The following is a 14,134-nucleotide window of genomic DNA, read 5'->3' on the forward strand; positions in this document are numbered from 1 at the left end:
TGAGTGACCAATAGCTCCCCCATGACACAGCCCTCAGGAGATCCTGAGAACACGTGTTCAAGATGGTCGGGCCACAAGTTGGTTTTATAAATTTTAGGGAGATATAAGGTATCAATGAATATATGTAAGATGTACATTCATTCAGTCCAGAAAGGCGGGATAACTGGAAGCAGGGATGGGGGAGCGGGGCTTCCAGGTCATAGGTAGATTCAAAGATTTTCTGATTGGAAATTGGTGAAAAGAGTTAAGTTATTGTCCAAAGACTTAAAATCAATAGAAAGCAATGTCTGGGTTAAGATAAGGGGTTGTGAAGACCAAGGTTTTATCAGGTGGACAAAGCTTCCAGGTAGCAGATTTCAGAGAATAGATTGTAAATGTTTCTTATCAGACTTAAAGAGTCTGTTCTATCAGTAATTCCAAAAGGGAGGAGCATATAATGAAGTGTGTCTGGCTTCCCCTTTCCATCAATGTCTGAATTAGTTTTTCAGATTAACTTTGGAATACCCTTGACTGAGAGAAGGGGTCTATTCAGATGGTTGAGGGGCTTATAATTTTATTTTTGGTTTACATTCTTAATGAGTTGCAAATGAGTTCTTTATTTATTCTGGATGCCAGCCCCTTATCAGATATATGATTTGCAAATATTTTCTCCCATTCTGTGGGTTGTCTTTCCACTTTCTTGATGGTATAATTTGGAGAACAAATGCTTTTATTTTGTGTAGTCAAATGGGGTTTTATCTCCTAGTCACTTGCATTTGTATTGTTTGTGCCAGAATGTGCAGAGGTAGAGATAAAAGTAAGCAAGAGGAAGAGGGCAGTGGTAAAAGCAAGAGGAGACCCGACTGTGGAGACAATGAAGCAAAGGCATAGATGGAGCAAGGGAAGGTGAGACTTGAGTAATGGATGCACCTCTTGCTCTGGGAGCATCTGACCCTTTTTCCAGAGTGGATCCTGTTTGCTGTGAAGCCCAATTTATATGCTTGCTTCACTGCCAGAATCCCACCCCCATCCCTCCCCACTGCAGGCTTGAGAAGTGGCAGTCACAGCCACACCCTTCCCTCTTGACACTTCCATTCCAAATAGCTAGCTTTTCTGTACTTTCTCTGAGAAAGGTAATGTAAATGTAAAAGAAGTTTTTGAGGCTATTCCATAGAAGATGTCATAATTCAATGTTCCTCAAAGGCAGGGACTAAATTTATTTTTTTAAACCTCTCAGCACCTAATGCAAAATCTAGCACACAGACTCCCAAGAAATGTTTGCTTAAAGGCGGATAGAGGGCCACAGGGGCAGGTTTTATTAGCAGTTGCTGAAGATGTTGGAATGCAAGGTATCTCAGGCAATCTAGACTAGGAAAAAGTTCTGTGTTGAAAACAAGAGAAGCAACGAAATAATTATTCCCATTAAATAAAGATGCTGATGGCTCTCGAGATAGATATGAGGACCCCAGGACTCTGGGGAGTGAAGGAACTAAGCCGCTGCCATATCTGAGCCGAGTACTTAGGGGGAGGAGGGAGAGGAGGAGAAAGGCAAGCAGGAGGAGGCGGAGCCTTCTTGTCAGCATCTGTTAGTGGAGGTTGGGAAGCCTCTCCTCCTTCCCCCTCCCTCGTTGCCTCCACCTGGCTCCTCCCCATGTTCGTCCAGCACCCCTCCCCCCTTTCCCAAGGACAATCTGCAAGAAAGCAGCGGCGGAGGAGAGCTAAGACTAAAAGGCAAGAGGGGCCGTTGAATGAAGAGCAAGGGGGAGAGCTGGGAGTGAGGTGGGGAGGTATGGGCCGGGAGCAGGCGGTAGGGAGAACTGAAAGGAGCAGAAAGGAAGAGGAGATACGGCATCCTAAGCTGGAGCCGAGGGGGGGATGGGCAGGGCAGTCGTGAAGGATCCTAGCCCCTTGGCCAGTCCCCTCCGCTTGCAGGCTCAGCTGCATTCCCCGGGAATCTGGGATGGGTAGGTGGGGCTCGGACGGGTTGCCCTTAGCTGCCTGACCCTACCCTGGCACTCACCCAATTCAAATCAGTGCGCCTATGATGCTGCTTCTCTGTTTCTCCCCTGCCGCGTGCTTATATACGCACGTGATTTTAGAGATATGTTTTAATATCTGTCTGTTTCTGTCTACGTGCGTGTCATTGTGGGTCTGTAAGGGATGCTTATACATGAGTCTGCATGAATTTCTGTGTCCTGTGCCTCTATAACTGTCTTAGAGATTTCAGGAGAAGAATATGAGCGGTTTTTACAGGTCAGCACTCTTAAACTCCTCTTGTTACGGCGAATTTTCTCCCTCACTGACGCTTCCAGGGGTGGAAGAGCTCTGTGTGGGATTCTATCCCCGTCATGAGCTCCAAGAGTGAATGAGAAGAAAAAACGGGAGGAAAGAGATCAGCATACCCAGATGTCTTGTTTTTTCCTTTCCACCTTTTTGCCTTCCTATTTGCCCTAGTCACTTAATCTTTCTTTTTTGAAAACAGCAGAAATTTGGACATGAACATTCCAGTTCAATAAGAGTGTCTTTAGTCACGTGTGTCTCTATGTTCCTTTCACTGTTTGTCACTATATGATTTCTCAAGTCCAAGTTAAAAGTGTGTTTTAAAGTAGAATATAGAGGTATATCTGTATCTAAGCCAATTTTACGTTTTTCATATATTTGTATTTCATGTAGTTCATCAGTTCATTAACGTTTTCAACAAGTATTTATTGGGGTCCTGTAATGTGCATAGACTTTGCAAGTCTTTAGTGGGCTGTGGGAGAATTTTTAAAAATGATCATGATCCCTGCCCTGGAGGAGTTCTCAGTCTAGTTAGGGAAAATGACTTTAGCAGCCATCCAGTCCAGTGGTTGGCAAACTTCGTCTGTAAAAGACCAGATAGTAAATATTTTAAACTGCAGGCTCATGAGTCTCTGTCACAATATCCATTCTGCTGTTGTAGCACAAAAACATCCATGATAATACGTGAATGAACAAAGGTAGTGCACATACTGAAATTTGAACTTACCATTTTTCACATGTCATGAAGTACTTTTTGCAACCGCTAAAAAATATAAAAACCTTTCACAGCTTACTGCCATACAAAAACATGAGAAGGGCTGGATTTGGCCTACAGGCTGTTGTACACTGACCCCTGATCTAGTCCAACCCTCTTTTCAGTATGTAAGAAACAATTAAAATGCCACATAAAGCAGGTCGAGCATGGTGGTTTATGCCTGTTATCCCAGCACTTTGGGAGGCGAGGTGGGCGGATCACCTGAAGTCAGGAGTTCGAGACCAGCTTGACCAACATGGTGAAAACCCGTCTCAATTAAAAATACAAAAATTAGCCGGGTGTTGGTGGTGCATGTCTGTAATCCCAGCTACTCGGGAGGCTGAGGCAGGAGAATCGCTTGAACCTGGGAGGCAGTGATCCAGTTTCGACAACATGTGATTAGAGGAAGTCCAAAAGAAGGTTTCTTTGACCTGTGGTAATCAGTGAAGGTTTAATAAGGGTACAACTATCACTGGCCTTAAATGATGGAATGGGGTGTGAATCTGTGGAAAGGGCCAGGGTAGCCACCTGGACAAGGGATGCAGTGTGCCCAGGCACAAAAGTGGGAAGAGCAAAGTAATGTTCAGGTGACAATGGAGCAGAGAATCTATAGGACCGAAAGTTGAAGCTATATGCAAGGGCTAGACTGTAGAAGCTTTGAATGCCAACCCAACAAGTTGGGACCTTACTTGTCAGTACTGATTATATGTAGTACATTCATTAATCTCTGTCTGTTAACACAATGCATGTTTGTGAATGTATGTCTTCATATATGTCTCATTGCAGTATTTTATTATTTGTGTGGATATGTCTCTATAGGTAGCTACCCTGAGTTCTCCAAATGCAGGGTAGAAGCAAGCACAAGCTGCCCTTAAAACTTGGGTTCCTGTGAATGAATACACATCTCCACTGAAGCCTAGGGACCTATGACCTTCCTATGAAGGTTTATTTTGTGTGTCTAATAGAGTGAAGAAAGGAACACAAGCACAGTGAGACCAGCTATTGTAGTAAGCAGTTCAGGTGGAAAATGGCAATGAGGATAGAAAGGAGGGGATGGATAAAGGAAGATAATAAGAAGGGAGAATAATAGGATTTAGTTACTGTTTTGAATCTGAGAGGAAGGGAGGAGACAAATTTAAAATAACAGGTTTTAGCCTGAAAAACTGGGAGAGTGATAATTCTACTGGCATTTTATGGATACAAAAATATGTCCTCTTGTGTGTTCCTTTGAGAGAGGCGATCCCTAAAGAACAAAATATGAAGGTGTTCCCATGTCATATGTACACATCTGTGTATATATGGCAGTGACTTTGTGTTAATCTTCTCATTTCATAGCATGTAGTAATGTGAGGGGCAAGACCCAAAGACCAAGGATCAAGAGATGCTCAGGAGGCTGACAGCCTGAGAGGGAAGAGCCATAGAAAGTCCCTGACCATTCTTGAAACTGACACCATTAATTTGCCTAACTCTGATGTGCCTTTATAACTTCAGACTCCAGTTTCAACTCCATATCACCTAACCCCATTCCAATAGCACAATTCCATAACACCCAACCCTAATCTTAACTATAATCCAACCTACCCTTGCTCTTCTACTTCTACTTTGCTGATTGTCATCAGTGCCCTAAACTTCATCTGATTCCAGCCCTCTGCAATAACCTATCCCTTCATTGAAAAGGGAGGGATCCTTGAGGCTAACTCAACTTTTCTCCTCCCTTTCTCATTTCTATTCAGTCAACTTCTCTTTTCCCTGACCTTAGTTTATTCCCCAAATAGGTTCCAATTGGGGTGGGAGGGATCAGGGAGGAATTAGGACCTTAATAGTCTTGGGCTTGATTACATGACATTTCAGCTTGTCAGTCTACAAGGGTGTGGCTTTCCTATGGAAGAAGTCCAAAGCTCTCAGGCTGCAAAGCTCAGACTTGGTATAGTGGGAGAGCCTGACTGAGGTGGCTCTAGCCAGTCTAATTGCCGTTTCTTGAGCTAGTGGCATCTTGATTCCTGCTGTGTCTTAACTGACCATTGTCTTAAATTCTAGAGTGGATCATGACCCATGAAGAGCACCATGCAGCCAAAACCCTGGGGATTGGCAAAGCCATTGCCGTCTTAACCTCTGGTGGAGATGCCCAAGGTAAGGAGGAGGGGACAAAAAACATGGCTGGTGGGACTTTTGGAATTTACTGACTCCCTTAGCCTATACAATAGAATTATTCTTCTGTAGGTTCACGGGAATTTTGGGCTTTCCTAAAAATTTCTGTGAGGCCTAAGTCCTCAAGTGCATTTGAATTTTATTTGCCATGCTTTTATTTACCCACATCTTCATAAAACTTCTTTCCAAGCTTCTTGGAAGACTGGGGGCTCTTTTGGTCTTTGGGAACCTAAAAGAGTGGTGTTTTCTCAAGCAGCATTGAAAGAAACTAAAGAGATAAAGTTATTGAGAAGGCAGTAAGTGGATTGACTTCATGTACTTTGGTAATGGTGGGGATGGGAGGAGACCCAGAATTAGTATATGGTGGGTCCCAACTAGGTCTTCAGGTATTAACTCTGATGTCTGGAGAGTTCCTGCACTGATCAAGGTCAGTCAGGCACTCGGTTTTCTCTGGCCTTTCCTCATCTTCCATTTCATTACGCCTTGAACAAATAGGAACAGCAGCAGTTAATCAATACAGATCCACTATGAGGTGGAGGGGCAGAAAACAGAGCCAGCAAAAAACCTTTTCTAGGTTGAATTTAAGAAACCTGGGAGTCACGAAAATTAGGTATATAGGAAACATAGAGTGGGAGTGAGAGGGTATGTGATTTAAAAAAAAAAAAACTTTTTCTCCTTTGATCTTCTGATATATTCTGATACATTGAAAAGAGGTAGAATTTCTTTGAAAAGGATACAGGACATGGAGACAACTATGGAAAAAAGAGAGAAGGAAAGCGATTTCAGCTAGGCTCCCCTCCTCTGCACCACTGTCCCTAGGCTTTTTTAGACTTTGCGCTAAGGACCCACTTTGTATAGAGCACTGTCTTGTATGTTGTGAAGAAGTTGAATTCCTTTAGGAATTTATAGTTTAATGAGGAAACTAGAATTCTTACATAAGGCACATAAATAAAAATAAGCAAGTGTGCATTAACCAAGTGGAATCTACTTACATAATGAAATGATAGCCTCTGATTGAATTAATCAGTGAAAACCTCATGGAGAAGGTAGATTTCAAGACACTCAACTCTTTATTTAAGTAAGGTGCTTAGAACAGTAGCAGGCACATCGTAAATACTCAATACATGTGATCATTAATTAAAAATGAATTAGTGAGTATCTACGGTGTCAATCAGGATGATGATGAGGTTCCCCAGGGATACATCAGTGAAAAAGTCTGACGCAAACTTTGTTCTTAAGATACTTATTAGTATATTAGTAAAGCTAGACTTTTTAAACTAATATTTATTATAATTGTGATATAGGTTATGAATCAGAAAGTGCTAGAATGGAGAAACTGAGGAAGGAGGGTACGGAGGTCTGAGTTTAGGAATAGTGACCAGATTAGGAATGCAGAGCCCTAGTTGAGTTTGCAGAAACCACAGACCTGGCTTTTATTGCATCTCTCTTCTCTGCTGGCAGAGTACCATGCCAATACTGAATTCTTTAACATGTACTTGAGCATTGATCCTGAAACCTTGGTAGAATGATCTGTGGACCCAGATTGTCAGATTAGGGGAAGAGAGAAGAAAGCTTGCTAAACAATCCAAGTGAGATACACAGAGTTATAAAATGAAGAAGAGCTTTTTAGAGAGGGAAAGAGAGAAAGAAAGGTCAGCCTAGGATTTAACTTGGGTCTAAGAGCAGCAGAGCCCTTCCACCTTCTGATCCTGAGCAGTGAGACCCTCTTATTCTAGTGAAGACCATAACTCACTGTTGTAAGAAAAAGACCCTGTTTTATGGAGGCAGAGACTATAGATAAGCTGATTTCTGAAGGACCCAGCTGATAGGCACAGTGTATCCAGGGAAATATCCCACCTGCAAATCCCCATAATATCATAGCCACATGTCACTAGGGACTGAGAGTGATAGAAACTGAAATTCTATGGAGGCAAGGAGGCAAAACAGAAAACTCAAAATAGAGCTGAGAGGTCCTAGCTGAAGGAGAAGCTCAAATTCAGAAGTCCCCTGCCCAGAGCTGAGTTTGATGGACTCTACTTCTCCCAGGGAGAAAACATAGAAATGTTTTGTTTTGTTTTTTTTCCCTGAGGGTTTGTGGGCCACATGGGAAAGTGAGATTGAGCTGTGTAAAATCCATAGAGGTCACGGCTTTGTCATTCCCCGAATTCAGCAAAGCTAATCATCTCTTGAGGTAGAAAAATGGCCAGGAATCAGACATCCTGAGCTCAAAAACAAAGAACTCTGGGATGCTGGGCTGATGCCACACAAAATCCTAATTCCCTTTCCAGCCTAGGAATGGCTTTAGCCGCCAAAACTATGCTACCTTTAACCTTATGACATCGGCATATTCTACCCCTGGAAAGGACCTCAGTCAGTCATCTGCTCTGGCCCTCTGTCTCCAGATAGCCAGCCATTACAAATATATGTTTATCTTTTTGTTTTTTTTTTTAAGAGATGGGACGGGATCGGCCAGGTGCAGTGGCTCACACCTGTAATCCCAGGACTTTGGGAGGCCGAGGCAGGCAGATCACCTGAGGTCGGGAGTTCGAGACCAGCCTGACCAACATGGAGAAGCCCCTTCTCTACTAAAAATACAAAATTAGCTGGGCGTGATGGCACATGCCTGTAATCCCAGCCACTTGGGAGGCTGAGGCAGGAGAATCGCTTGAACCCGGGAGGCAGAGGTTGCGGTGAGTCGAGATCATACCATTGCACTCCAGCCTGGGCAACAAGAGTGAAACTCTGTCTCAAAAAAAAAAAAAAAAAAAAAAAAGAGATGGGAAGGGATCTTTTTATGTTGCCTAGGCTGGTCTTGAACTCCTGGCTCAAGCAATCCTCTTGCCTCAGCCTCTCAAGTAGTTGAGACCACAGGCCATGTGCCACCACACCTGGCTTTTTCTATTTTTGAAGGTTCCCACGAACAGAGACCCTTTTACCTCTCTGGCTTGCTATTCTAAGGTGTATAATTTTTACTTATGATATCCATTAGAAAGTGCAATTCTTCTCTAACAAATGTTTATTCCTCATATATTTTTAAAAATCTTATGAAAGTTAAGGCAGAAATAAATTATTTAGTATCTGCTTTAAAAAAATTCATGCTCAAGTCATTTATTAGATTTTTTTTCTGTCTAGTCTCATAGAGACCCATCACCCACAGTTCTTTCTAAAACCTCTTCCCAATATGCCGTAATTGGAGACTCCAAACTACGTGCTTATGATGTTCTCCAGAGCCCCTCCTGACTACACCCAGAATACCTACTGGATGGTGCCTGTAATCTTATCCTTCGTCTTGCTTCTAATAAGTCAGACAACTGCCATAGAGGGTTATTTAGGGCAACATGGAACAGCCAAGGAGACTCTGGCCAGAACTGGCTTGGGGCCAGACTAAGCTAGTCAGGTTGGCTAGGAGAGCTCAAAGAATTACTGGGGCTCCTTAGTATAAACTATTTGTATACCCCAAAGTTTGTGATTTTTAGGGAACTAGGGGTTTGAGGCATAGGTACCAGGTACATGAAGAGCATCCTAAAATTTGGTTTCTAGGAAAACACTCAGATATTCAAGTTGGATACAGATGAATGACTTCTGGAAGTTGGTGGGGTTGAGGTAAGAAGAAGGCAGAGGGAGAAGAGAATTTCCTTATTGTGAGATTTTTTTCATATGCCCAACAGATTTGGATAGTCCCTGTCCACCATCTGTTGTTTGCTTTTGTACTGAAAACCTTTGGAGTCACTTGTCTCTCTTAACCCTGGGTATACCAACAGGATTGCATTAAGTTAGAGTTTTTGCAGGACCATTTACTCAGCTTGGGAGCAGGAAACAATGTTCCAACCTATACATTTCAGAACAATTTTTTCCCTTATTTCCTGAAATTACAAATTCATATTCCAGAACTCCAGGTATCCAGAAGAGAATCCCATAGGCCTTGTGACAGGCTGGAAAACAAACTTTAGTTTCATATCTATTCTGATCTTATTAAGCTGACTTTATTCATCTTTCCTAAAGCACTGATGGCTTTTTGTTGACTTTTGACCTTGTTCCTTTCACACACATAGGCTATTCCTCAGGCTACTGAGAAGCCCCTCTCTTCACAATTTTTTGGTTTTGATGCCTTCAACTTAAGGGTGTGAACTTAGGCTTCTAGACTTCTTGGGGCTTTGCCTTAGTGATGTCATAAGTGAGCTTTGACATCAGTGCTTACCAATGACTTCTTGTTGACAAGCCCAACCTTTCAGGCCTTACCTTAGATCAGTTATCAGAAGCATTTGGCACTGTTCCCACTTCTTGAAACTGTCCCCTTTTGGCTTCTAAGACATTGCTAAGTCCTGGTTCTTTTGTATTTGTTGCTGCCCCTTATTAGTTTTCATCATGGAACCTCCCTTCCCCTTCCTATTCCTTCAATGTTGGTTTTCCTCAGGGTTGCATTCCTTGCCCCTTTCCCTTATAATTCTGCATATTTTCTTGAGATAGTCTTTTCTGTGTTCACATGGATACTCCACAAGAACCTCAAACTCAACATATCCAAATATGAATGTATCACCCCCACCCCCACCTGCCCAAACCAAAACCTGCCTCTGCTGAGTTAATGGATCACACTTTTACCCTTTGTCTAAATCAATCACAGGACATTTTCTCCTTCTCTGACCCTTGAAATGTAATCACATTGCCAACTGGATATAAGTCCTGTTGCTTCTGTTTCCTATATGTCTTCTGTCCAGTATTTTGTTTTGTCCCAAATGCTACTCTTCCAGTTCAGGCCTTCCACATTTCTTATCTAGGATGCCAGGTAGCCTCCTAACGCTAGAAATCCCTCTCTCAAGCCGTCTTTCACACTGCTGCCAGAGTTATCTTTCTGAGATACAGATGGCATCATGTCCCTCCGCTCTCTAAATTCTTCAGGGATTCTTTGTTGTATGCAACTTTTCTTTTTGGAGGGGCCACAGACCCCTTTAAGAATCAAATGAAAGCTGTGGACCTTCTCTCGAAAGAAATGTCCATGCCCACAGAACTTTTCATACAGTTTTGTGGGGTTCCTGGATTCCCTGAAACCCATCACCCATGGATCCCCAATTAAACCCTGGCCTGTAGAAGACAAGTCAAACTTCTCATGGCACATAGGTACCTGCCCACCTGTAGAGCTTCATCTCTCACCACTTCCCAGTTTATATTTTATTCTTTATAATACTAAATTACTTAAGGTTATTTTTTGACCCTCACCTTTATTTGTGCTATTCCCTCTGCCAAGAACACTCTCCCTCAAATTATCCACCTGACAGAAAAATTTTAAAGGAAATTGTCCTTCAGGTCCCATGACAAATGCTGTCTTTTCTGTATAACCTTCTCTGACTTCCTTCTGGCAGGCTTAGATACTGTTTGTCCCTGTTTCCACTGTACTTTGTGTCTCTCTCTCTCTCTCTCTCTCTCTCTCTCTTTTTTGAAAGATGAGGTCTCACTGTGTTGCCCAGACTACACTTAACTCCTGGGCTCAAGTGATCCTCCTGTCTCAGCCTCCCAAGTAGCTGGGACTATAGGGATGCACCATTGTACTTGGCTCATGTCTTTTATAGGGACCAATAGACCATATTATAATTCTCCACATGTCTTGAAGACCATTACCAAGTCCTTTATCTTGGTATACCCAGACTCTATGGTGGTCATTGCTGTACCCCCAGTGCCTAGCATAGTGCCTGAAACATGATAGGTGTTCAGTTAATATTTGTTCAGTGAACAAATGGACCTTCAATTCAATTTGGAGCTAATAGCCATGTAATACCAACCTGCAAAAAAAAAAGAAACATTTTGGTCTTTTTTATTCCGTTCTATTCCTGATAGCCTTGGATTATTCAAAAGTTTGTGATGGTTTTTTAGTTTGGTGCTGCAGATTTTTCCAATTACTAGCTCTCTTAGTGCTTGCTGGTATATTACATTTCTCCAGGCAGGGTTAAGGACACCATGAACAGATTTTAGATTAAAACAAAAATATGTACTAGAATGTCTAAGAGAGACTGGCTAAAATGGTTCACAAGAAGTTGACCCGTCATGGCTCTAAGATTCCCTGTGCATCACCATGTGCTCCTTGTCACATTACATGGTAGGAAAGGAATGTCTCCCATCTGTCACCAATAAGGCCATGCTTAGCACAGGATCAGTGCATTGTTCCTAATATGAAACACACATATGGGACACCTGCTGTGTGTTTTATGTTGGGACGGGTTGGCTTTTTCACAGTGCTCCTGGAAGAGAGTTATTTTCACTGAGCAGCTACTAGGAGAGGGATAATATCATCTGTGAAAAAGGGAAAAGGATTGGCTCTCTATTTTAGTCCTAAGTTTTTGTTTTGTTTTGTTTTAATTTTATTTCTTTTTTTTTTTTTTTTTTTTTTTACAGATGGAGTCTTGCTGTGTTGCCCAGGCTGGTCTCGAACTCCTAGGCTCAAGCAGTCTTCCCAGCTTGACCTCCCAAAGTACTGAGATTACAGGCATGAGCTACTGTGTCCAGCCCTAGTCCTAAGTTTTTCTTCCAGTAGAAGCAGAGAGAGAATGATCTACAGTATACTTTTTGAGTTCCCCATAAACATCTTATATACAGGGCCACAGGAAGAGACCAGCAAATATTTGTTGACTAATTGAGGAAATGCCAGGAGAATGCAGTGAGAGAATAGAGTCCCCACCAATTCTTCCTGCACACTTGGTCACAGCCTCTTCTGGCAATGTGATAACTAGTAAATCACAACTGTGTGGCACACATTGGAACATAGACCAACTCAAGTGACACAAAAAAGGGGTGTGTTTGTGTGTGGGTAGACTGAGAGAATCAGCTGTCTAGTAACAGATATACTTGTGAACTTGTGAATAGACTGTGACTTGCCAGGTTACTGAACCATATAGAGTCATGTCTTTGTCCTGAAATGCCTACTAAAAGCTGATGTCTCGATTCAGTGCAGAAAGCAAGGAGAAACCTAGTACAGCCATTGACATTAGTAGGACAAGCCATAGAGGCTAATAATGTTAACTTAGGCATCTGAGAACTTGAATTCTAATCTGAACTTTCTAAAATTACTAGTTTTGTGCCCCTTGACCTTTTTGAGTTTCAGTTTCCAAATCTTTAAAATGGAGACAATTCCAGGATTGTTAACAGCATTAAATAAGATGATGTTTGACAAGCTCTTGGCAGTGTCTAGCTCACAATACACATTCAAGAAAATACTTTGTTCTTCTTGTTATTATTTCCCAGATGGTCCTATCAAGGAAAGGTCTTGGAAAAGGCAGGATTTTGCGGGGGCTTGAGAAGCAATGAATGCAGATTATCTGAAGCTCCAGTAACATTGACTGCAGTAATTGGGAGTGGGGAGGCCAGAAGACTTTGATGAGAGGATTATTCTAGATTCAGAGAAAAGACTAAATAAAGTACTGATTCATTATCTTTAGCCAAATGTAATATCTCTGGATTCCAGGGCACCTTTTCTTAGGAGCAACCTCTCCGTGACTTCTTTTGTCCCTCCTTTCAGGTATGAATGCTGCTGTCAGGGCTGTGGTTCGAGTTGGTATCTTCACCGGTGCCCGTGTCTTCTTTGTCCATGAGGTTGGTTCTGTACTTTGTTCTTCATCATTCTTTCTCTGTCCTCTTCTAAATTTGCCTTCTATCCCCTTCCCACGTTCTGTGTCCTTACCTCCCAGTTAGTTACATTGCTGTGTTTGATTTTCCTTGACTCCATAGCTTCATGAGTCACTCTTTCCTACTTGACTCCAATAGTGAGGGTGGGACCTGAGCATCTACAAACTGGGTCTTCATGTTGCCTGTTCAATTTAAAGGAAAAAGTAACTCTCAGTCCTCCTTTTATCTTCCTCAAAACAGAGAAAGAAATGGAAATGGGTAGTATTTACAGCAAATTTAGTATATCCGGGGAAGAGCCCCAGGAGAGAAGAGCCTTGCTGCATTTCTGTAGTTTGCATAACTCTCTGAGGTTCTCAAATCTTCTTTTGCACCCTTCTCCCAGTACCCTCTCATGCTTCACCCACTCTTCTTTTTATAAAGTCCACCTGCTTTCTTGTATCAGATTTTATATTCTTTTAGAGCAAGTCGCATTTCTTTCCTTCCCTCCCACCAACTTCCCCTTCTCCTTTTCTCCATGGTTATCAAGACCATCTGTTATCATTGGCCCCCTGGGAAGCAGGTTGGAGGAGATAGGATGAGCCAAAAATAGGAATTAAGATTAACTATTAGGAAGGATATCCACATCCCAGTATTTCAAAAATGGGAGAAACTAGAAGAGAGTATTGCAAAAGTTGATGCCTCCTTCTTTGGACTGTGTTAAATACGATAGTCTCACGAGCATCCCGGACTCACTAATGGGAGGAGGTGGCTTGACTCTCAGAGAATCTCTTCCCAGGGATCCTGTCTTAATCCTGGGAATTTAGGGAGAAGCCTAGCTGGGGCTGAACAGGTATAATGTGTCGCACAGGGTTATCAAGGCCTGGTGGATGGTGGAGATCACATCAAGGAAGCCACCTGGGAGAGCGTTTCAATGATGCTTCAGCTGGTATGTTCCAAAGAACTCCCTGTCCCATATTTGCTCTGTCCTTGTTTCATCGCACTCTGGTTTGGGCTCATGGTCTCCCAAATTCCCTGTCAATGTGGTTTCATGGGAAGGAATTCAGTGACAAGAGAGGGACCCTATTTGCCCTTTACTCTTAGCATTTGAAAATACCACCCTGGTTTCCTGGGGCAGGGAGAGGGTGGAGGAGTGATCACAGGATGCTTTGCTCTTTATGGAAAGGTCATAAACAAGACTATGGGTACTGACACATAAGCAGGTCTTACTCTAGGGTCACGGGGAAGGTCTGGCCCTGAAAATAACCTTACCAGAGGACTGGAGCCAGAGCCAGAAGTGGAGCTGAAATCTGCCAGTTCTCATGTGACGGAGATGAGGTGACCTGAAACCAGACCACTTAAAGGACGAAGGAACTGAGACAGCCT

At 42.6% G+C, this 14,134-nt stretch overlaps 1 protein-coding gene across 7 annotated transcripts in view; it reads left to right on the forward strand.

The window, feature by feature from the left end:
* The window catches only part of PFKM (phosphofructokinase, muscle), a 40,846-nt gene that overhangs the window by 12,443 nt on the left and 14,269 nt on the right, over positions 1-14,134 (forward strand). For 4 of the 7 annotated variants that reach the window (XM_054443084.2, XM_054443079.1, XM_054443080.1 and 1 more), the window contains 3 exons: positions 5,051-5,143; positions 12,666-12,739; positions 13,620-13,697. In XM_054443084.2, coding sequence (XP_054299059.1) covers positions 5,059-5,143; positions 12,666-12,739; positions 13,620-13,697 — 237 coding nt within the window. In that variant the 5' untranslated portion in view covers positions 5,051-5,058. Of the gene's footprint in view, positions 1-1,533; positions 1,767-4,933; positions 4,962-5,050; positions 5,144-12,665; positions 12,740-13,619; positions 13,698-14,134 lie in introns of those variants that run through there. The other 3 variants (XM_054443082.1, XM_054443083.2, XM_063672703.1) reach the window with 3 other exon arrangements.

This window comes from Pongo pygmaeus, chromosome 10, assembly GCF_028885625.2.
Source record: "Pongo pygmaeus isolate AG05252 chromosome 10, NHGRI_mPonPyg2-v2.0_pri, whole genome shotgun sequence".
Taxonomy (NCBI): domain Eukaryota; kingdom Metazoa; phylum Chordata; class Mammalia; order Primates; family Hominidae; genus Pongo; species Pongo pygmaeus.